General features: G+C 43.5%; 1 protein-coding gene across 1 annotated transcript in view; it reads left to right on the top strand.

Moving 5' to 3' along the window:
• LOC8026626 (kinesin-like protein KIF19) overlaps nucleotides 1–20,496 on the top strand; it is an 84,639-nt gene extending 64,143 nt beyond the window's left edge. The window contains exons 12-23 of the mRNA XM_042286063.1: nucleotides 2,511–2,588; nucleotides 3,119–3,168; nucleotides 6,046–6,188; nucleotides 7,617–7,698; nucleotides 11,553–11,684; nucleotides 11,774–11,812; nucleotides 11,978–12,090; nucleotides 12,732–12,853; nucleotides 14,870–15,026; nucleotides 16,539–16,777; nucleotides 19,237–19,295; nucleotides 20,366–20,496. Of these exons, the coding sequence (XP_042141997.1) occupies nucleotides 2,511–2,588; nucleotides 3,119–3,168; nucleotides 6,046–6,188; nucleotides 7,617–7,698; nucleotides 11,553–11,684; nucleotides 11,774–11,812; nucleotides 11,978–12,090; nucleotides 12,732–12,853; nucleotides 14,870–15,026; nucleotides 16,539–16,777; nucleotides 19,237–19,295; nucleotides 20,366–20,496 (1,345 nt within the window). The remainder of the gene's footprint in view (nucleotides 1–2,510; nucleotides 2,589–3,118; nucleotides 3,169–6,045; nucleotides 6,189–7,616; nucleotides 7,699–11,552; nucleotides 11,685–11,773; nucleotides 11,813–11,977; nucleotides 12,091–12,731; nucleotides 12,854–14,869; nucleotides 15,027–16,538; nucleotides 16,778–19,236; nucleotides 19,296–20,365) is intronic.
• The last annotated feature ends 4,362 nt before the right edge of the window (nucleotides 20,497–24,858 follow it).

Raw genomic sequence — 24,858 nt, 5'->3', positions numbered from 1 at the left:
ACTTCATTTTGACCGTCCATATTTTGTAGTGCAGGGTCGCGCTGCTTTCCACTTATCAATGGCTCTCCGGCCCGCTGCACCCCACCACATGCTGAATCACTGAGTCACTTTTGCAAAACGCTGTCGTCACACCTCCCCCTTCTAGCCCACCATAATGCTGTGCCATCTAACGGCGTTTGGCAGGAAAGGGAGTGAGCCTTCGACACACTTGCTCCGTGACAAGGCGCCGCCTTTCAGAGACATATTTCTTCAGTCATCGTGGCTCGCACCATCTTCGGTTAACCGCTACCCGCTACTTGGTTTTACTTTAAGTCAAAGCGCAGCCAAGGCTACTTGCCGATGAAGTCAATTAAGCAGGGTCGAAATGGCAACGTCATGGCGTGCGTTCGTTGTCGTTTTGTTCGTGTGCCCTCAACAGATGAACCAAACAGAGTGAAATGCGCCGTGTCCTCGTGCTTTTAGTCTCTCTCTCTCTCCTTCCCTCTTTCTTCTTCTTTTTGTATATCGTCTAGGCTTTGAGTGCGTCCTGAGGTTTTGTGAAACAAAATATACATTTGTTATTATTGACATTGAGGCGAGCATGTGAAATTATTGAGCGTTTTATCACGTCGGGGATGAACCTTCATGGAACACCGTTTCAGGCAATGTAACTGTTTTATTGTTTGTGCATAAAAAATGTTTGATAGTTCCAACTGAAGTTCTTGGAACAAAAAAGACGCAACTCTTCCTCAGTTGCAAGTAGTGACAATGTAATGGGCGCCGACAGTGCCGATGTTAGAAAGCAGACGGTGGTCTCATGAACAGGAAGGCGCCATACTTTGGTTAAAGAGGGTATAGAATGGGTCTCAAACTCATTTGAGTGTGGGGGCCGGATAGCAAACACCGGTAAGGTCGAGGGCCAGCTAAGACCCCGCGGGGGTGATTAAAAAGATTTCAATTAGAACTCGTGCTCTATGTTTTTCGTAAACTCACAGTTTTGCCAGTGACATCTGTATATTTGATTTGTTTATATGACTACTTTAGGTAGTGCCTTAATGTCATAACATGAGTTAAAATGACACTGCCCCGCCAACGTTTTCGCATTTTTAATAGAATCAGGGGGCAAGTACAGTGTCGTTTCCGTTGCTCAATTCACTCAGGAATTGACTAAGCTCAACACGTCTCTAAAAAAAAAAAAAAAAATCAATTAATTTAATATTGCTTGCTTTCCCCGCGATTTTTATTACAACACTCTGAACAAATACGTGTTTTTTAATGGCTATATACTTTTGCAGAGGAAAATTCCGAGCTCATAGCTATATTTTTAGCAGTTGTTGCTGCTGATCAAGAGTTTGCGCAGACGAGATGCATCCTTCGACGAAAAGCTCGTGCTTGCAGAGTAGAGAAATTTTTCTACATTACAAAAAAAAAAAAACTGGGAAGAAAAAGAAAAGCGAAACAAAGGGCAAATGAACACAGATAGGTATAAACTATGTGAATACCTAAAGAGAGCACAGCTACTTTTTGAGCAAAAAATTAAGCTGGGAGATGAGATCACTATGGCGCATGCCATTTCTAGCGCTCGAGACATAGTAACCAGGACCCGTAGCCGGTTGCCTGCAGGCCGTTTACCAGTGAGTCGCGGGCCGCGTGTTTAAGACCCATGTAGAGTATAGATTATGGGAAAAAGCCTCTGTTGCTTACTTTACTAATTCATATGGTGATATAGGCTCGTTTTTTCAAGTGTAGGGGTAGTTAGTTCGATTTTGAAGATTATGTAAGGCTTCAGTCGAAGTAAAGTGAGAGACTTCAACAATTTTATAACAATAGCTTCTAAGTTGAGTGTTAACTGCACCCAATTACAAATATCGATGTCAGTTACGTCCTATTCATCAGTGATTCTAAACAGTGCCCTTTATAATAAAATACATCCCTCGATTATGAATATATTTTCGTATAAATATTGTATTACATTTTTTTTGTATAAACGCAGTGACCAATACAAAAAAAATATTCCTATCAAATATTAGAAGTGCTTGGTTATGCTTTCCGATAAAATGTTTCTTCTGGTAGCCTGCCGACTCTGTATAGTCCGTGTTATATCACCTATATTTACGTAATAATCATTCAGTGAACAATACCTGCATTTTTCTTTTCTAATCGATCAGAAAGACTTTTTTCTTTTAATTTGCCTAGTCGAATTCTCGTTATCGTGTTCGGAATCATCAATCTGGCCACTCATTAAATTACGATGCCGTACCTCAATCCCTGGGCAAGCAAGGACGATACAGGTCCAGGCAAACATGCGTCCGGTTCCAAATATGAGATCAATTGTGGACGAAACCTACCACTGAGACGGAGTGCATGTGCCTCGTGCGCAAACGGACCCACGAACAGGTCGATATGTCAAAAAATGATGGGAGTTTCGGCCCGTGTTCGTCATTCTTCCGGAAATAATGGAGCTTCAAGGACTATAATCTGTATCGCCGTATCTCGTGAATCGATGATATCAATGTCTGTACCCTTCCCAGGCGCAAGATGATGGAGATCGATAACTGCCTGCTGGCGCTCAGCACGGACTTGGAGAAACTCAGCATTGTTATCAATCAGTACGTGCATGTTTTATGACTTTTGTTTTTCTGTGTTGTTGTTGTCGTCGTCGGGGTTGTTTGTCGCGTGATTCATGCGTATTTAAAGAGGTCACTGGCATATCGCTCGTTTCTTCTCGGGCTAAAGTATAATGTGGTGCGCTGAAAAGTGCGTGTACAGATTAATTAAAAAGTGATCGGACGAGAATAAGAAAAAAATGTAAGTTGTTGAAAAATAAAAAAGTTTTAAAAAATGGGAAAATGATTTTTTTTTTTTTTTTGCTGTGAACATAACAGTGTTTAACGACGAGATTTATATATATATAACCTTTATCTTTATGTGCATGTTTTATGTTTAAATGTGAAATATTTATAACTTATAACTTCATAACGTTCATGCAAATTAACCTGCGTTTTGTAACTTTGAGATTGATGGAATATTACCTTATAGAGAGAGATAATATTCTCTTCAGAGATCTACAGGTCAAGCGTAATTTCTTTTTTATATATGCGTTTTGAACATTGTATTACGTTGTACCGTTTGCTTTTAGATGGGAGACTGAAAAAGTGAAGTTTGAAGTAGCCGACAACCAAGGTAAGAGTCTGCATTGTACTTTCCCGTTAGTATCGTCCGGATCATAAGTAATTTTAGTCAGGTCGATAAAATAACTTTTTTTTCCGCGGTTCTACTCGATGTTTGCATTGATGAAGAAGACGAAGAAGACAAATCAGTTTATGTCTTTTTTATGTACAGACGACAGGGGCATGGGCAAAAAGCCGACACATGTTGGCTTGACTGGGCTTCACTCCGTTTTCTTGGCAGAGGCGGATAAGCAAATTGTCACAAAATGTAAACAAAATCGATAATCATGCAGCAGGAAGATTAGTGAGAAAAGCATGTAGACACTTGTCACCGGGTAATAGAACACTGATATCATAAGACACTAGAGAAAAATAAGGGAGCTATAGCAACATATTTTTGATGACAAGAGGTTTTAGTGTTTTTATGGTGAAGTTGTTGCTCCTTAGATTGTTTAATAATGATGGGAGGTGGTGTCTCAACATCTGTATTCTATAGTTTCTTCTGCCGTATGGTACCTTCCAGACCTCCTCATTAGGAGTCGGAAAAAAATTTACACTTCGTGCTGGATCAACGATCTCTTGAAATAAAGGATTGTTCAGTTTAATGCTCGCTGTGTATCTTAAAATTATTGTGTTGTCATACAGGTTGGTAACTGGTATGATATGCAGAGTCTTAAAAAGGGGCTGTGTATCAGAATAATATGGCGCATTGACGATACTCCGTATGGCCTTTTTCTGAGAGACATGAAGATTGTTTATGTTGGTTAAAGTTGTGGTTCCCCAAACCAGATGACAATAATTTAGATGTGAAGAAAATAGAGAGTTGTACAAAAGGAGTTTAAGTTTTACTGGGAGGTCGAAGCGAAACCTGTTAGAAATGCCAACGGCTTCCGAAATCTTGCGAATGAGATTTTCAATGTAAAAATTCCCATGACAATTTTTTCTGAAAAATTACGCCCTGGCTTTTAGCACTAGGTAATATCTCAATGATGTAGGACCCAATGACAAGGTCGAAAGTCGAAAAACATAGACTCATTCCTCGGTTTAAAGAGCACTGCCTTAGTTTTGGAAGTGTCAATAGGGAGTGAATTTACAGAGCTCCATCGGTGAAGCGAGTCAAGAGTACGATTTGCGACTCGCGCGAGCCACCTTATCTTGCGCAGAAAAAAATAAACTAGTGTCATCGGCATATATAACAAAAGTTTCCTCCGTACTAATTTTAATAATATCATTGATATATATATATGTATTTAAAAAAAGTAGAGGACCCAGTATACTTCCTTGGGGAACACCGGCAGTTAATGACTGTAAATCTGAACGCTGATTGTCGATCACAACACACTTCTGACGAAATTCTAAATATGAAGCCACAACGTTAAGAGTTACCCCACGAAAGCCGTAAAACTCAAGCTTTTTAAGTATAATGATATGATTAATGCGGTCAAACGCCTTAGAAAAGTCCACAAATGTACCGAGAGTGGTACACTTTTCTTCAAATAATTTCAAGGTTATTTCTTTCTGTGTCAGCAAGGCGAGTTCAGTCGAACGCCCCGAAAGCCATACTGCGAGGAAATCAGAAAATAGAATTGGTTGCAAAACGAAGAAATTTTTGGTCTGGATGAGTTTTTCTAGGCACTTAGAGGAGACCGGTAAAATGGAGATAGGCCTGTAATTAGATTGGTCATTCTTGTCGGCACCTTTAAAAATAACCACCACCTTGGCAATTTGCATTTGACGCGGAGAAGCACCCGAAGAAATTGCAACATTGTAAATGGGGGTTATACAGGTGCTAATAAGTCCAGAACGTATTTTGACAGGCCTGATTTGAATATCCTCAATGTCACTCAATTTACTAGTTTGGATTGAATTGGACGTATTGAAAACTTCGTATCCGTCAGTAGAGTAAAAAAAAAGGCACTGCTTTCATTGCGGGTTTCTAGGAAGCTTGTCGACAGAGGGTTATGACTGCTATGAACAATGTTAGTGAAATAGTTGTTACACGATTTCGCGAGTTCTTGTCTGCGCAATATTCTATCGCCAATTTTAATTTCTAAAGTGCTATTGTTTACAAGAGATTGATTTAGGAGTTGATTTACTATTTTTCATGTTTTGTCTACTCTTGACATTGTGGCTTCATTAAATAAAGAGGGCAAATAATTTGCTTTGTTTGCCTGAGCATTTTAGTCAGTCTATTTCTGTGTCCTGAACCTTTTTAAATCGCCAGCCTTCCTAGTAATAATAAATTTATGGTATAGTTTATTTTTTATACGAATCATCTTAAGACATTCTTGGGTTACCCACAGCTTATGAGTGTTTTTCTTTTGTTGGAGTGGTTTATAATGAAAACTACTGTTATATGCTTCAGTAAAAAAGAGATTGGAAATTGAAAGACGCGTTATAATTCCCCAATAGCAGCCGACGATTTGACGCGTAACTTTGTTATCCGTGTTTTTTCTCTCGCAAAGCGAAGTTAGGTTTTCGGCTCACAATTAATTAGTCTATCTAACTTCTAAGTAATCATTATCGATTTCAATAGAACTTTAATATACGTAAAGGAATTCAAACAAAACCATAGTCCCCTCGTATCAAATCTACAGAAAATAAACGTCACGTTTATTAATTAAATTTTATAAAAGACAAAGAACTTTACTTGAATAAAGTTTAATGAGAAGAAAGCTATACTCATTAATGATGTAACCAATATCAGCTACTGGACCAACGCATATTAGGCAAGCTGAAGTAAGACGTACTGACCCATTTGCTACACCGATTAAGTCAATCAGAATTGCCTCATTTGTAAAGGGTACCGTTCAATGCTGTTGTTACTACTACATATAACATAAATTTAAAAACAAATACTCCTTTAGACCTGAATTTTTCCGGTTCTATTTTCTAGCAGACGAGGAACCGGACTACGTGAGGCAAGCCTGGGAAGACATTGAGTACATTCAAGGAGAACAACAGAAATTTCTTGCCTTACGGGAAGATGTCGAGAAGGAATTCGAAGACGCTCGCGATAGGACCTACAAACTAACCGAGGTAGAAATATTCTCGTATTTGTGTTTGCTATTGTCACTGACTTGGTGGGAAGGGCTGGGAGGAACTTCACTAGTGCCGCCTCTAGCGCGAGCTTCCCATCCTTCGACAGCGCTTGGCTGTCTCCTGCACCTCGATTGCATGTGCAACCAGAGCAAGGTCATAACCTCCTCTATACTGACAAAGCCTGGCAGATCGCCACGAGAGGCAACCGCTGACATGGAAAAGGTGGAGCGGCACACAACGGATCAGAGGATAGCCACGTGACTGGCGCCCCGCTGCGGCGAGACGCCGAAACACACTTCTTCCAAGCGAACAAGTGTGTTTCGGGTCCTCGCCGCTGGAAAAGCTAGTGCGCTGACGTCCAGGTTCCCCAAGAAATGGCTCTTTGATGCTCTCTGCTACCAGATCCTCGCGCTCCAAATGTGCGACCGGACACTCTATGGCCCCGTCGTCGAACTGCCAGGCTTTGTGAGGATAGAGGAGGTCATGGCACGGTGGAAGGTCGCGCGCAGGAAGACCGACTTTCAATAGACACGCGCTGTCGTTTTTATTTTGTTAGTGACCATAGAGGCTGTTTTTTTTTTAATATATCACCGTCTTTTAATGCTACTGACAGTGTTGCTTTTTTTTCTTTTCTTCTTTTTACTTTCCATGCGAAGGTAGCCCTATAGGCAATATGGTTATTTATATTCAAATTCAAATTATATTTTTAATCAAATCATCGCATCGCTTCAGTTAGAAGTGTTCGGTGTATCAAATTTTAAACGCGGAAGACATACCTCAATTCATTTTTATGAGCTAGATTATTCGAGACCATACTATTAAAAAATCTGTGAAACTGTAACTTTGGTGTATTAATTATTGCCCTATACTGGCGAATTTAGATAGAAATTGATTATAAAAGGCACAACGCAGTCATAATATTGTTGTCCAAGACTAATTAAAAAAAAATATATATATATATATAAACTTCTCAAAAGACACTTCTCATAAATTGATCAGAGTGTCGGCACACTGTAAGAGATATACCTGATCACCTATAAAACATACTCATGAAGTCGTAGGTAATCTTCAAAGTGTCGCGATACTGTATGCATAAATATAAGAACGTTATTTGAGGGGAACGAATAAATGAAAGGATAAAACATCGAGGACGGGGACGGAAACAGAACTTGTTTCAAAAAGTTCTGCTTCCTTGCCAGTCCTCGATGTTTTATCCTTTCATTTATTCGTATTTATTCACTAACACGTTCGTTTTCACTTATTGTTTGAGGGGGAAAGCTCGAAGCAAGCCCTATTCGTTTCTTGTTCGCAGAGCTAACATATACTCTATTTACAGCGGCAGAATCATTCATTGCGTGAGAAATACATCAGTGTTGTTAAGGAGTGTCGGTATCTTCATTCAGCAAATTGATCTTTGGATTTCAGAACTTACCAAACGTCGTGAGCTCTGAGGAACAGCGAGAGCTTCTCAGGCTTCTCACACAAGTTCACAAGTTAGAGGTCGAAAGTATCCTTTCCTGCACCGAAAGTTATGGGCTGAAACGCAATATAACATTGGTGATCCAAAATAATGGAACGCTACTTAAACAAAGTGCGCAAATCGGTGTCGCGGGGTACAACACCATGATGCGTCCAAAATGGGGGTGGGTCATTCCATGCCAAGAAAGACGCGTCAATTTTTTATGTCCGCGATATGCATGGAAAAAAAAATCATTTGGATAAAGAGGCATCTAAACTTTAAAAAAGGTGTGTGTGTGTGTTTTTTTAATTATAAATTTTATTTTTGTTGGATTTCTGGAATTCGCATAAAACATATAGTTAAGAAAAATATTGTAAAAAACGGTTGGTTATCACATAAATTCAGGAGGGCGCCTAATTACTTAATATTATGGCCTATCTGACATTAAAATGCAAAAATTGAAAGACGACAATTTGAACCACAATCGGAGAGCTCCAAATAGAAGAGACTTTAAAAAAAAAATTTTTAATTTTATTTAGTCAATTTTTACTTGGTTGTTAACTGCAATACTTTTTCTTTTATTCTCTTAAAACTAATAATTAAATTGCTCATATTAAATTTGCAAAGCCTTATTTTATTTCGTTTTAATTAAATGCCAAAATCTCCAGTTTATGCAGAAGCGGTCATATTGAGAGCCAGAAAAAGCAATGTGGGCAGCGGTGCCCAAAACTTTCGAATAAGCCAAAAGTTCATTCCACCTCAACTGTTTAACATATAAAAAAAAAAAAAAAAACTATAAAAGTATTTTTGTTGTTGCTGAGAAATTATTTCTTTTAAAGATAAACCTCTCCGACCACACCTCCCGGCTCTCGCCTCGTAGTCGGCGCGCACTCCGGCGTGCGCCAGCGAGGCGTCAATGGCGTGAGACGCCGCCGCAAAATTTCCAACGCTCTGCTGAAAACACGTTCTATTTTCATTTTAAGTGGATGTCATCCTGACTTCCCATCCCATCCGTACCCTCTCTCCGTTACCTAATGATACCGGCGTCTTAATTTTACTCCACTTCTGTCCAAGTACTTAACTGCCAACGAACGCAGGCCTGCATCGTCTGCTTTCCGAGTTTGGGAATCCGTACTGCGCGTCTGCATCGTCTGTCGTATATGTCCAGATATAAAAACGATTCCGACCGGATAGCTCTTCACCGATGCGAAATGATAACGGTGATTTTGCTTCTCTATTGAATTTGACTGCATTTTGATACAATATAGCGCTACCAAAAGGCAGTACTGTAATGATGGAAAAAGTGTTTCACTCTTGGCGGTGGATGCCTCACACCCCTGCGGTTCCGTCCATGTGCAGTATTGTAGACTCCGGAATACACTGGAGGCCAGCAAAACATGTCTCGAAATTTGAACTTTCTAGTAATTTTAGATTTTTAGAGGAAGTGTGTTTGATAAGAGATGGGAGTTACACCGGTGCCGTCTTCGCCATCTTAGTGTCACGCTAGGCGGACATCAGATGAGGTAATAACCGTCATGGTAAGCCGGCTTTTTAACAAATTGTTGATTGAATTTTGATGACTGGTTTTATGGCTCACGTTACCATTGCAGTATTGATGTCAACTACTATCAGAGGCTTGACCAATTAACAGAACTTGTAAAAGGGTAATAGTTTCTTACATAATATATAACGACCGGTTCTCGCATTTTTAACCTTTATTTCAGTAATGCGCGTAAAAAGATTACCACAAGCCGTGCCCACAATGACGCTTAGGAGACTGACGTAGTCATTTCGATGACATCGCCACCATCTCGGCCGCGCGTCTTTGATGGATGCGACAACAAACTTCAGTACATCTTAGTTCTCTCTGAATACATATAAGTTCAATGGGTGACATGACTGTCACCATTTTTCATCGGGGAAGAGCTATCCGGTCTGAATTGTTCTTACATCTGTACATACGACAGACGATGGCGACGCGAAGTACATGCATTCCGAAACTCGGGAAGCAGACGATGAAGGCCTGCGTTTGTCGGCAGTTACCTGGGCAGAAATAAAGTAAAATCAAGACGCCAGTGTCATTATGTAACGTAAAGAGGATATGGAAGCATGGAAGTCAGGATAATATATCCACTTAAAATGAAAATAAAATGTGTTTTCAGAAGAGCGTTGGAGTGGAGATCTTGCGGCAGCGTCTCACGCCGTTGACGGCTCGCTGGCACACGCCGGTGCGCGTCGCCTACAAGGCGGGCGCCTGGAGGCATGGTCGGAGAGGCTCATCTATAAAAAATATAATTTCTCAGCAACAACAAAAATTGCTTTTCTGATTTTTTGGGTTCATTGACAAGATGAGGTGGATTGAACTCTCGGCTATTTCGGAAGTTTCGGGCTCCGCTGCCCACGTTGCTTTTTTTGGCTCTCAATATGGCCGTTGCCGCATAAACTGGAGATTTTGGCATTTAATTAAAACGAAACTAAATGATGCTTTAAAAATTTAATACGAGCAATGCAATTATTATTCTTAAGAGAACAAAAGAAAAAAGTATTGAAGCTAACACCGACTTTCGAGTAGACTAGAAAAAATAAAGAAATCTCATAAAGTATTTTCTTTTTGGAGCTTCTTTTTAGACTCAAAATGGCGTCCTTTAATATTTGTATTTTAATGTAAGATACGTTTATACCGCTGGCATATTATTAAGTGATTAGTCGCCAACCTAAATTTGTTTGATACATAATCGTTTTTTACAATATTTTCTTAACTACATAGGTTTTATGTAAATTTTAAGAATCTGAGCATGATTTTAGCAAAAATATAATGTATTTTTTCGCAAAAGAAAAACTTTTTAGAGTTCAGAGGTTTCTTTATCCAAATTAATTTGTTCGTACCTTTCCCAGATACGAAAAAAATTGCCGCGTCTCCTTTGGCATGAAATGGCCCGAGCGAGATGGAGAAGTTTCAAGCAAACACAGAACTTTTCTTACGGTTTAATTAATAGAGAAGACAATTTGTTACTTGAGTGAACAAGCACCACTCTGATAAATTAATACATTTGTCCATGTTCATGGATCAACAGACAGTCCTACTCATCTGGCTTCTCTACACTTCCGTATTCCTGTTGGCAGAAGCTCTAGAAGTCGCAGAATATTTTACCCAGATCCCCATCACAGTTTGTCACCAGTATCACGAATCCAACGTGTTTCAAACACAAATGTGTGCAACATTACGATTTTGTAGAAATTTGCTCCCTTTTAAGCATGTGTATAAATTTTAAGCACGTTTATGTTTTTAAGCTTGTGTATGACATTTAAGCATGTATGTTTGTAGCGAGTATGTGCATCACGTTTCGTGTTTTACTGCAAGGGCCTTCGGGCTGTTAATAAGCACGTGAAAAATAAACATTAGATTAAATTGAATTGAATTGAAATAAAAATCGCATAAAGTGAAGGAACTGAATAATTCTGACTTTGATACCTCTGGCCAGCTTTTGCAAATCAAACGTCCCAATTACCCACCGTGCTAATTTTATTTCCATAATAATTTTGTTTAACTAAACACATGCATACTTGCCATTAACTAAATCTCTTTACTTTTCAAATTTTGGCGGGTAGGGGTATGTTTTCTGTGCTTTCGAAAACAGTTTTAAACAATGTTTCATACACTTGGAAGGAAATTCTTCACGGACCACTTTATTGGTTCTATTAAAAGTAATATTTCAGCTGATTCAAATATTGTAATTTGTCTTTTAGGCTAGCAAAAAAAAAGAGTAGAGTGGTACGCAAAATCAGACAATTGAGGTGTTATATTGCCTTAAAACAGCCCCGCTGAAGTGTTTACTCCTGCTTGAATGGTTGCGGTAAAACAGTCGCTGTAATTAACAAAACTTAACCCTGAAAACTGTCAGAAATTGAAATGCAAACGGATCAGTTGATCAGAGAACACGAACTTCGGCAGCGGGATTTGATGATCGTTCGATATGATCGCCAACGTCTCTTATGTGACGAGATCATCGGAAAGCAGAAAATTCTCATCAATGGTAAGGCTTACAAATCAGCTAATGGTTCTGCGCACGTGATATTGGCCTGTCCGATGGCATCATCTATGTTTCATTCTACTCTTCAACAGAACTTTCATCTGGAATGCGGCGAAGGAAAGCTCGAAACGGTGAGTTTACACTTTACTATGTTTTACTTATACTGCGTATTTTAATAACAGGCAGCAACTTTTGAAGACCTAAAAAAGCTGTTTAGAATCGCATATAATTGTAAATGTACAAACAAAAAATGCTAAAAGTGTTCATTCTTGCTTTGTTTTCTTTCATTCCTCCAGCCCAAGCCGCAAGAGAGCTGAACGAGCTGTATCGGATATACCAGCAGGAGATACAAGACTTAAGTTCCGGAAGAGACTCCGTCATGAAACATCTCAACGTTAATCCTTATCGGGTAAAAATTGACAAGCTTATCTTTCCTTTTACTAAAAACCAAAACACGAAGACGTTCCGGCGGATTGAAAGAACTTGAAAAAGAACCCAGTGAAAGCTTTTCGTGTTGTTCTTAAAAGCATTGAATACATTCCTCAATAAGTGTAACTTGATGAAGGCATGAGATGCAATAGCAATACTCGAAATCTATACCAAATTGACGTCCCGATTCCCGCGCCTAGACACGACCTTAGTCTCGCGACCTTATTTTATGCCTAGTCCAGTGACGTCTTCTGTCGCATGACTAGACGTGTAAGCGACACGCAAAAAGCGTTAGGACCAAGAGATGTATGTGGCCTCGCCTCTGCCTTTGGGCTTCCTCGTGGGCGAGGCCTCACTCGATCGCATTGGCTGGCGTACGCGATTACTAGCCCATTGCTACACACACGGCGTTCATTGTCCGAAAACATGGCACGCGTCTTGGCACAAGCGATTGGCCCAAGATACGTATAAGCCCAAAATGCGCATAATGACTGGGTCAGGTTTGACCAAAGTACTACCCCATTTTTTTTATTTCGACTCAATAACATCGAGTATATTTGCTGCTTGTTCCAGTCAGTTCCTGTGAACCTGTATACTCATTCTTAGTTCTTAACTTTCCAGCCAAACTCCGTGCTCGGCCTTCGCCCGCTGGGGTCCAGCGAAAGCATGTGGGACCTGAGCCCCATGGAACCCCTGAGGGAAGAGGAGGACCGTTCGGAACAGCACGGCCTACCATCGTCCAGGTTCGTAAAAAAACAAAACAAAAACTTTCAGCCTTTCCTCTCTCGTGAAGAAGGAAGAGCAGCGGAGCTGTAGCTTCTGTTCTCGGCGGTGGCTTTCCAGGCGAGCGATCTGCTCTTCTTTCGCAAAGGAATCTGAAGTGCTCGACGCAGTGGAACTTTAGGCGATAGCGGCCTCGCGGCGGTTGCGGAACCATTCGCGCTGCTACGCACATCACCGCCTCGTTCCACTCCCGCTCTTCTTCCTCTGAAGAAATGTTGCCGCCATCTCTGAGCGACGGCGGCAAGCAGACAACCGGCAAACACAAAACTCTGGACAGCTACAGCCATCTATGAGCAACGGCGGCAACCAGACTGTTGTGTCGGCCACGGGTGTCGACATTTGTTCGGCACCGGACGCGTTTGTGGGGAAACTAGACCTTAACAGCTCCGCTGTAAAAAAAAGAGAAAAAAAAAACACAACGAGCAGGTTTTTTAAAAATGTGTCCGTGGCGTCCATAGCGCGGGAATTGACGCGCCAAAGAAAGGGCAACATAAAGACTGGGGGGAACACGCGATGACAAGGCAGCCAAGCACGCGCCGTGATTGGTTGAAGTCAGGGGGAAGCATAGAAGCACATGGTGGCGGGTAAACAAACACACGAGGTGAACAAGGAGCAAACTTGCAGGCCGTAGAAGCGAGGTCACGCTCCTCGTACTGCATACAAAAGTCAGTCTGCAAACACGAGTCACCGCAATATCCGTGGTTCGAATGCCGCGGGCCCAATAAGTTTCTCCTCGAACTCATTGCCATGCGGCATTCGAAGTACGGATCTGGCGGTGACTCGCGTTCAAATTTGTATGCAGACTGACTGTTGTACGATGCATAAGCAGTGTGACCGCGGTTTCAAAAATAGATAACAACGAACCCGGTTCAACAGTTGTATACACTGGTACCAATGTGAGAATTGTTAAAGTTTCGCGTCATCTGCTACAGTTTTACCGTATGTTCGAGGGCGGTAAAAGGCTTCGCTTTATCTTAAGTCCAGACGCAGCCGACGATAGACAAGCTGATGGGAACAAGCAGACAGCGTCAAAAGCGCACCGTCGCGATGCTTGTCGTGTTTTTGTATACGTGTTCTATCATCGCTCAACTAGTCATAAACAGTAAAGGCTTAGTGACTTGCGCTTTTGACTCTGCTTGATTCGTCTGTTCCCCTCGTAGCATCGGCTGCGTCTGGGCTTAAGCTAAGAGTCACAGGCGAGAGAAGCTGAGTCATGCAACATACGTGACAAGGCTCTAGTACCGGATTTTCTACGACAGCCACCGGAGTACTGCGCGGGGCGAAGATTGTTCACTATAGTGCTGCGTCGGCGCTCGGCCTGGGTCTCGTGTTCGCACCGATCGAACGCAAGTATACTTCAGCCGAATGTTGATGCAGCACTCGCGTCTAATCTGTGCTCGTATATTTGTACGGATTGTAGGCTGAAATGCTTTATGCTTTTTCGTCGTACATGCCCGATATGTCTAGCCGTAGCCTCCTCAATACTCACAGAGCCTGGCAGTTCGACGACGGAGCCATATAGAGCGCCCGGTCGCAGATTTGGAGCGCGAGGATATGGCAGCGCAGAGCATTTCTCGGGGAGCCTGTAGTCAACGCACAGCGTTTGCAGCGGCGAGGACCCGAAACATGGTTTTCAAACCCGACGAGAAACGAAGCAGTAGCGCGAGGAACGCGAGAACTACGAGCAGACATTTCATCGCTCGGGAGAAGTGTGTTTCGGCGTCTCGCCGCAGCGGGGCGGCCGTCACGTGGCTCTTCTCCCATACGTTGTCTGCCGCTCTACCTTTTCACTTTCGGCGGCCGCGTCTCGTGGCCATCTGCCAGGCTTTGTCAGTATAGAGGATGCTATGGTCTAGCAGGTGGCTGGGGACGAGAGTGAACAAAAAAGGTGTATAGGAGACGTTGGCCCAACGAAGGTCTCTCCCGATGTCGTCGGCTGTCGGCAGCGCTCTGAGCGCGTGTGTCGTTTCTTCCAGTCAGAGCGACAACGTCACGGTCAGGCACCTTGTCCGTGGTCACGGAGATGCCGGAGCCCTCGTCGGAAGAGTGGCGGGAGCTCCGGCCCACAGAGGCACCCTGTCCGAGCCGACGACGCCCGGAGGTCGTCTGCTGTCACAGCTGCCTCCCGTGGAGGTAAACACGCACGCGCGTCGACCAATTTTTTTGTAGACAGACGCACCTGTGCCAACTCTCCGTGGTACCAGAAATCTTAGTTTATATGCGCACGTCACGCTTCCACAAGATTGACCTTGTTCAAAGGTCCATCAAGCAACACTGGCAGTCGCCATTTCTTGGCTACGAAGCGTGTGATTGGATGCGAGACTTTGCCGAACGCTGACGTAACACTCGTGTCCAATAGAGGCTCAGAGTGCGTGCCCAAACAATGGCGGACTCGGATGATCGGTGCACCAGCTACTATAGTCAGTTACAGGTTAAGAAGGTAGCGGCAAATGCCCCTCAAAGGGAATCAGATATCCCTCCGCCACCTCCGCATCCAATAGCGTCCCACCGTTTCCGTGACGTCGCGGCCAACGCGCGAGGAGGGTCTTGCCTTTCTGTACATATTTGCTTTATCTTTCGACTTTGACTTAGCATTGTGGAAGCCACGAGAGGGCGATTAGAGTTCTCCCCCACCGACGGAAACAAATACGACTTTCGGGGATTAGCTTCCCCCCTATGGATACAAAGGCTGCTTTCAGGGGCTCGGTTCCCTCTCCGATGAATACAAAGGTCGCTTTCTTAAAAAGTGGGATCGGAGATAAGTGGGAATCCATTGAAGCGGAACAAGGAGCGTTTCCAGTGAACTCTTCTTTCGACCGCGGAGAGATTTGAAACGGGCGCATCACAGTTGTGGGAGGAGCTTCTCCTACCTTCTTGACTTGTAACCGACTATAGACGGCGCGCATTTTTGGGAAGGGTCTGTTTTAATTCAATTCCGTTAATCATATTTAAAATAAAGAACTACAAAAGGTATCCCCACACAAAGCGAAACGTCAGACCCAGGATAACCACGTTAATTGGGGACTTTATTTTCGAAAATAACAAAGTGGTCCACGTCACAGTCCTGTAACATCAGCCAGTTTTCAGCGTGCTTGCAACCTTGGAAGATGTACACCCCTTTACAAAAAAGAAAACAAGCAAACAAATGTCATTTGCCTAAAGCACTATAACGAAGCTGGGCTGTTTGAATGTCCTCGTCATCTAAACCTAGATCGGCGACCTAAACCCCTTTCTTTTCCGACCGCTTCTATTCCTCCTGGGGTCGTTATAAACTGCCTGAACTTGGCAAGTTTTTGAACAAATATCACGAAGAGGGACATTAAAGACAAACAGACAAGACAGGCTGTAAGACAAGACAGCTTGTCTTGTCTGTTTGTCTTCTTTCCTTATCGTAAATTAGAGACCAACAGGCTCAAACATCTTCAGCCGCTTACTGCTCCTAAACAAGCGTGTTCGTCCGTAGGGGCACCTCCCATTCACATACACGCTTACCGAAGAGCGAAGCCGGTGCTCCTACCTTGGCGTGATGTTCAGAATCATGATTGTTTCGCATGTTGATGTTGCTGTCGCGTCCTCAAAGACAATACAGGTACCTGGTACTGGTTTTCTTATTCGACTCTTTGCCCTCTTACTTTCTTCCCCAAGTTGACAAACTACGTCAGCCATCGCGACGACATTGAAGCTAGCACGAGGAGAATTTCAAGCTTGGCGCAACAGCGAAAATCGCTTCGGACGGCGGAGAGGACGTCGGATCACTGGGAGAGAACTCCGGACACGCCGCAGGTGCGACGGTACATCGGCAGCATCAACGGCGGCGGCCCGCTGTCGTCCTCCATGGGCAACGGTTCGGGCTTCGAGAGGAGTCGACTCCATGCCAGCCTCAGGTAGCGAGTTGACGCGTCACACTAAAGGCGCATTCCCACCTCTCGTACACCGTGCAAAAGAACACACAGAAAAAAAAAAGAAAAAGACGCGGAGTTCTTTGCGAACATTATGACGGAATTATCTGCGAACACGCGTCGAGTTTGGGCCGTCACGCAAGGAAGAAACACGCCTCATACAGTTAAGAGAGTTTTAGAGAACCGTTTTTTATACATCCCATACGGTGCGATGGGTCCTGTGGTACGAACTGCGCATGCTCTGCCACAGAAGACTCGCGCATGCGCAGGTCGTACCTGAGGGCCTATCGTACCGCATCAGATGGGCAAAAACGGTTCCCTAAAACTCTCCCCTGTCTGCCGTACGATGTAATACCGTAATATCCCGAGAGATCGCCCACCTAAAATCGAGAGCAACATCGAGTGAAAAATAAGAAGTGAGCTAACTTTTGGTGTGCGATCGAGAGAAAGTCCAAACGAATGTTAGTTTTAGGTCATATGTCTGCCAAAGTTGTTATTGCGGAGAGGGGCAATAAAGCAAAGATGATTGTACGTTCCAAGTGAAAAATGTTCGCTTATATCCGCGCCATGGCTAACTAGAAGCATTTAAAAAGAAGCCATCATTGATTCAAACTCTGGTTACTGAGAGTGGGCGATCTTTTGGTATTAAAAAATATATATATAAGTAAATCAAGCCGTAAATAGGGGCGGATTATCTTTCGGGGGTGGGGCATCTCTTGGGACATTACGGTGGTATCCATTTATAAAACCACGTGCCGAATGTCAGAAGGTCGCAACCACTGCACAATGGCAGAAGAACCAACAGCGCGTTACGGGCAAGTGATTCATAGGTTGTAAAGTAGCCAGCGTTAGAAGCCGACGACCCAACAAAACAGTGCCAAAAACACAACTTCACTACGTTCATCACTTTCCTCTAGGTGTGTTATTGTTATGTAATCCAACCGAACGCAAACAAAAAGCGCAGTGACATGGCAGTTTAAGTTTGCATGTAAATGTTTGCGTGTCCGCCATTGGTGCAGGGATTAAACAACTTCCAACAGAGGGCAGACTGTCTTAAGGGGTCTAAGGAACATCCTAATATTCGCCTCCACGGCTGTGGAAAGCTTCTCAGCATGCGCTGTTGTTCTGCTGTGCGGTATAGCAGACGCTGCGCATGCGTTCACGGCTCAGTGACTCAGCATTTTTTGTCCGGGGGATAAGCGCTGGAAAGGTGTACAGACCATTCTACTAATCGACATCTGCTCACGGCCATCTTTGTCTAGTAAGCTGTGAAGGACGTTGTGAGAGCGCTGAGTCGCTCTCTTCTGCGAAACATCAAGCTCTGCGCATGCGTCCATAGCACAGTGACTCAGCATTTTTTGCCTGGGTGATAAACGCTGCAAGAATGCAACTTTGTGGGAGAAAATGAACGGCTGACGCTGGTCAGACGTCATTATCGTTATCACCCACCTTCCTGACATATAATAATGACGCCGCGATTTCGCGAAGATACGCTCGCACCTTCCTTCATAACGTTCACCAACTAGCCCAGTTACAAGTTCTTGTACCCTTGACGTGCACTGGTCAAGCCAACGTTGCCTGGAGCGCGTCTCCGACTGATTTGTTCAGCGCCCCATTCCACCCACGCATCCAAAGTGGTCCGGCAGTGTCAACAAATGACGTCAGAAATGCAGGAGTGTTATGCTGTCGGATGTCGCGATCCTGGTGGTTGGTGGTAGAATCTCGGGCAAAACGTACGAGCGGACACGAGTGTTGCTACCGTCCCGGCGTTCCAGCCACTAGTTGCTGAAGTTTCCGTAGGCTGTCAAGCTGGAGAGAGACCTGCAGCAGAACTGGCGTCTTCGCCATCCACCACCGCTGCTGTGACACCGCCAGGATCGTGGCGGCGACAGTATGACGCTTCTATGGCGTCACCAAGCAAAAGTAGAGGAACCCGTTTTTTTTTTTTGTTTTTTTTTTTTTTTTTTTGGGGGGGGGGTGTTTTAGACGCGGTAAATGCTTTAGCCGGAGACACGTTTCAAGGCCCGTCTCCAGAGTGTTGGCGTCCGACTTTCTTCATCCACCGCATTTGCTAGATGTTGATTGCTTTTGTCGAGTGCACCGGCCCTGTATATATGGACATGGAAAAAGGACCCACACTGGCATGCACGGCTGGTGTGCGTCTTGCGTTGCTACGTGCGTTTTGTTGTATCAAAATGCACCGAAGACAACGGAACGGGAGTTTTGGGGATGTAAACTCGGAGCAAGTGCTCCCGACCTGGACGCCAGTTATGAAACGAGGCAACTGCCTTAGCGAGTGTCCAGGTTTATTCTGGTCAATTTTCCTCTGCTGTACGGTACTAACAAGCATTCCATAATACCATAAACCTTAACTTAATTGTTTTCTCACTGTACAGTGCCCATCATTCAGTAGCATTCCAAAACGCTCCATTCTCTCCTTTCAGAAGAGAGTCCATTGATTCCCTGCCTCACTTAGAAGACCAAAAAACGCAAAGGAGGAAAGGTACTGAACCTGATCATTTTCATCTGCTAGCTGTGTTCTGCATGTTTCCTGTTGCACGAGAGCAAATATAAGCGCATGCTTCTTAAAGCAGTAGATCATCTTTTTACTGATGAGTAGCCAATATGTGATATGTATCATATTATGCGTACCAATAATGACAATATTGGTAGGCGGTCGGCCGACGGTTTCTGGCACTTGTCCGATTCCTTAAGGCTATCCAAAGCAATTGGTTGCCAGTTACCGCCATAAATATCGCTCCGCTATATTATGGATTACAATATCTGCTATAGAACAATATGGTTGTTGGTCACACATTGAACGTCTCATTTAATGGTTGGTGACTAGTTCATTACATCAAAGTCATTTAATCACAGACACTAAAACAGTATAATCTCAAGTGAGGAAACAAGTATTGATATTTTGCGCATGCAGAAACAATCTCCATAACTATTGATCCATGTATGTTTTGTGCACGTTTAACATGAAACAGCATGACATCAGCAAACGAGTTAGATGGACATATGTACATATCGCGCACATAGTAAAATAAAGTATCAGCAACTCCTTTGAGATGCTGCAATCGAGGGCATTTCACACGAGTTTGTCACATATGCCATTCATTCAAAGACACTTTCACATCGTAGCTACGCTAGAACTCATGGAGCAGGCACTTTGCACCATACATTTAGACACTCCCTCACTGTACACGACTTCTTGTGTGGACGTAGCCTGTACACCATCCCTTTTGCCAAGCCTCTTGCAATTTTCGACCGTACACAATCCCGGCGTAAACTACCCGACACACTAACCCTTACACCATCCTTGTACGCAAGCAAATGCACCGTTCCCTCACACCATAGTACTACACCAAAACACCATGAACGTAAACAACAGCATAGCTGACCGACAGATGTTGTTTCTGGTATGCTTTCAGAACAAGATTCGTGTAGCATTCAGTAATTCTTCGCGGACGGCGCGGGGGATCACGCTGCTTCCTCGGTGATCTGTGGAACTCTCCTGGACGGTCGTCCTCTCCCCCTCCTCTCCTTGTGTTGTGTTTTTTCCTGTAGATATCGGAATGCGAAACAAGATCCTTCGAGCCGTCGGCACCAGGCCACAAGCCTTCAGGTCGCCACTGGTCAGGAACAAACACGGGGGCATCACGCTTGAAGACGTGCTACGCTTTTATGTGGAACGCTGACGAGTCATCAAGGACTGACAAACATCCGTGTGGAACACTCTGTGACACTGCGACAATCTAGGCGGTGCCAAGAGCTGCGCTGTTGACGTCTCTTCAAGGTCATTGATAGACTCTTCGTGATCGCTGAGTGTGGTGCTAGTGCAGAACTACCACAGCTGCACGGAAAGTTTGTGACGTCGTGAAGAACTAGAAGCAAACCCTGCTAGGTCGGTTATGACCTATTTGGGATTTCAACGCTTTGTTAGATTCATTGGTAGTTTTACTGTTGACCCAAGACGTCGCAACTGACGTACTCTCTGTAGATAATGAGCGTTATAAGAAATAATATAAATACTTTCTGGTTACTCCCTGGAGGTGAGTCGTTCTAACTTCTGGATCATGAGAGTACCTTTATATACACGTTACCGTTCTTAATTTGGTCGATAGTTGTGTTTGATAGAGCTGTATCTGACGTATAGTATACGCGTTTTAAAGTTAGAGTTGTTACATTTGTAAAAGGAGCGCAAGGTTTTTTCACGGACAATGATGCAGACTACATGTGATAGCCATTAGCCTATGGGGATTCAACGTTTATAGCATCGGACTTAAATTCACATATTTCAGATCTGGGTGTTTTTTCTTCGGCGTAGGGACTGAAAAAGTAGTAGGAGTCAAATGGGAGTTCCAATGAAATAGTGCTGCGTCATACATAGTCTTCGCATTGCTTGGCAGATCCACGATACACCAGCTTTCTTTGCAGTCTTGAAGCAAGGGTTGATGCTACACGCAATTCCATTCGAAACAGTATTCCCACGAACCTATTTTTTTTTGTGTGTATTCAGTGGCCAGTTTTTTACTACCCCAACAATTGCCCCCCTCTCCCCCTTAATGCCAATTATAGGAAATAAGGTAACAAAATATGGAAGTGAAAAGCTTTCTCCAAATATTCAGTATCGCACGTGAAGCTCTTGAATGTGTCAATTGATTTTTAGAATTCATATTATTTCTAAGAACGCATTTTTTTGCGAGAAATATATCCTCTTTATTTATTTTTGACTTTTTAACTTTGACCTGTGGCTTATATAGTTCATGATACAAAACGTTCCTCTCTTCTTTTATAATCATATTTATCGCGAGGAGCAGGAAAGGCGAACGACGAATAAAGTATAAGGTCATCTTATTTTCACTTGTGCCTAAGAGCTTCCTGCATAACCAAAAATTGTCATACGATGCATTCGTGGAGCTAGAACTCTCTTGTTTCCTCCTGTGGGAGAGTATGCGCACATCTCGTTTCATCCTTCTCTTCATTTGAACATTGGTCATTTGTAAATAAGAATAAAATACAACCATGAACGTAATGACTTTCATTTGTGAACTCTTCTCACCCACGTGTGCGCAGATCAAATATCTCCAAGACAGATTAAAAAAGAAACACTCATTGAAAAGAAATCTATATTTTAAAATAAGATGCAATACTTCCTCATCATCATGAAACTGCGCCGACCTTGGCATTTCTTATATCGTCCCACATTACGGCGATTGTTTCAAGTGTGACATTGTCTGAAACAGTATCGCTCGTCGGTTGCCAGAACGCAAGAAACGCAGTATTGTGATGTCAACATCGTGCATTCCAAATCGTGGTCTGTATGCTATGCTACCTGTACCATACCCTTTTACTTTTTTATAAAAGCTAGCCCGACGCCAATTCATACACCGTTTCCTCGCGTATGTAATGTCACCGATAGGTTTCGTAGAGAGAAAAAAAAACGCCTTAGAATCATTACACTGTCTCGAACCGAACGTTTTTTAGACAATGCATCCCGACTTTAACGCGATTGTTTAATGGACAACCATATTTGGCACACTGTTGCGTGTCCACGGAAGAAAATATGTCAAGGGGAACGTTGCAACGCGTGTTAAGAAAACTGGTCTGTGCATAGACAGTCTGTGGACTGTTTTGGTCGTACGTATTTGCGGTTTGACCACGGCCTGAAGGTCCCTATGGATTCCTTTACACCCCTCAAAGACAACTTTTCCTATGACCAACGTATGTAATATAGTTTCTGCACAAACAAAAACAATATATGACGTGCTACGCATGTCATACCTATAGTTTCTCACCGTTACAATGCTGGAGCCAGAAGAACGTCTCCTGATACACTATACTTCTGTTTGCAAACACGTAGTCAGCAAAAGGGCTGTTAGAAAAAGTGCCTCACTTTCAAAACTGTGACGAGTTTGTGTTGCGTATAAAAACAGACGGGGGCTGATGGCGGAGAAGCAGCCGTGTCAGCGAGCTTCCGGTTGCTCGTCACAAGATCCCCGGGTGGTCGAAAATGAATCCTCGGTCCTCCGCCGGGGGCGCGGCAGCAACGATCATCACATGCAGGCGACACCACTTTGCGTCGGAAACCGACAAACGATCCTAGAAAACTTGCACGAATCGCTTCAGCGTCTAGGAGCTAGTAGAAAGAATTGCGAAAAATTCAGCATTCAAGACACCCTGTCGCGATATTGCTGAAATGCATGAAGAATGGAGGGCAAACGCAACTAAACCCTGATACCAGGAAAATGCTGTAAGTACACTCGTAGAAAGAGGAACTTGCACGTTATAAACTGCGTCGATGATTTTTAATGCGATAGCATTCTTTATCTATTTCACGCGGTTTTCGCGAGACGCTATCTGGCCTCAAATGCGCAGTGTGTGTGCGCGGCGCGGCGGCGCGGCGCCTATTCATACGCAGCCGCTTCCGCATACGGAGGCGCCGCGCAAATGCGGACGTTGTCCTTGACGTCGCCCTAGAGGTCGTGCGAAAGGACGACGTCCTAGAGGTCATCCGAGAGGTTATCCAAGACGTCGTCTTTGATGTCGAACTCTAGGACATCGTTCTAGACGTCTACCTAAACGTCGTCCTAGAGGTCGGTCTTGAGATCGCCCTAGAGGTCGTCCTAGATGTCGCTCTAGAGTTCGTTCTAGACATCGTCCTACACGTCGCTCTTTAGGTCATCCTAGAGGTCGACCAAGAGGTCGTCCTTGAGATTGCCCGAGGGGTCGTCCCACAGGTCGTCCTCGACGTCGTCTTTGACGTCGACCTCTAGGATGTCGTCCTCCACGTCGCCCTAGCAAGCAGATAAACCCGCGTCGCGCATACACGGAGCGGCAGTGCACACACATTCACGTTTGCACCCAAGCTATGAAGCAGTTATCGTTTTTTGGTTGAGCAAATTGGTGCGTGGTCAATGATGGTGGTGTAACAGCTCGAGCATTGAACGATTACACAGAGATAGGGCGAGACGCACACACGAAGATTCAATGATGGTGGGGAGCAGCTTGAACATTAAACGATTACACAGAGATGGAACATCAAACGGTTACACAGAGACGAAGCAATCACTCAATTTCGAACTGGCGCGCTTCAGTCGCGCTGACGTCAATGATTGCGTCGTAAACCATTCATATAATGGAGGGTTTACTCAAACTTTGCGCTGTCGTATTCACAGTGAACTGCGTCGTGAGTCTCATGACGAATGCTATTGCAATTTATAGACAACTAACAATAGTTGTTTTTGCAGGCAATTTTTAAAAATATTTTCCCCCAATGGTATTTGGCTCTAGTTATGGTTGCGCGTGACTGAATTTATTATTGGTTTACACACCCTGGTGCCATAGAACAAAAGACGACCTTAATCAGCACTTGAAGTCACTTTTATTGAGGCAACAACGAGTAGCTGGAGACTCCGTTGCGGTATCATCTGCTCCGTGGTAGAAAGTGGAAATAAAGGGGAAGCAACAAGACTTCTTTATTTTATAAATTATATACTATAACAATCAAGCCATACCTTTTCAGCAAAGCTGTTGTTATGCGCCAGGGTCTGAGAAAAATTGCGTTTGCGATTGTTGACAGAAAACTCCCCATTGGTCGTGGCAAGTAAAATAAACAAAAATAAAAAGAGGGGGAAACCAGCATGAGTAAGCCTTCCTTGGCATTATTTATTATTTTTATTTTATTTTACAATACTACTATACCCCAAACATAGAGGCATCGTAGGAGAGGGTTACTAAAAAAATATATGTATATATAAATGACTACATTTTGACATAATGAGCAAGTCGCTTGCAGTAAGGCGGCCAGCCGTTGCAGGAAGTTTTCAAGTGAATCTGAATTAGTGATGCTGGGGTGAAGGTTATTCCAATCGGATATAGATCGTGGGAAAAACTAATTTTTAAAGCAGTTTATAGGGACTTGGAAATTGTTTATGTATCTTGGGTGTGAAGCTCTAGTGCTAGTTCTGGTGGAGAAGCTAAACATGTCTGTGTTGATATGAAGGCTGTCCGCGATGACCTGGAAGGGAGTTTTCAGCCTGTCAGTTATCGCGCGATGG

This window comes from Ixodes scapularis, unplaced genomic scaffold (genome assembly GCF_016920785.2).
Source record: "Ixodes scapularis isolate PalLabHiFi unplaced genomic scaffold, ASM1692078v2 PGA_scaffold6__148_contigs__length_123643588, whole genome shotgun sequence".
In the NCBI taxonomy this organism is placed as follows: domain Eukaryota; kingdom Metazoa; phylum Arthropoda; class Arachnida; order Ixodida; family Ixodidae; genus Ixodes; species Ixodes scapularis.
This window is presented reverse-complemented; position numbering and strand designations above follow the sequence as displayed.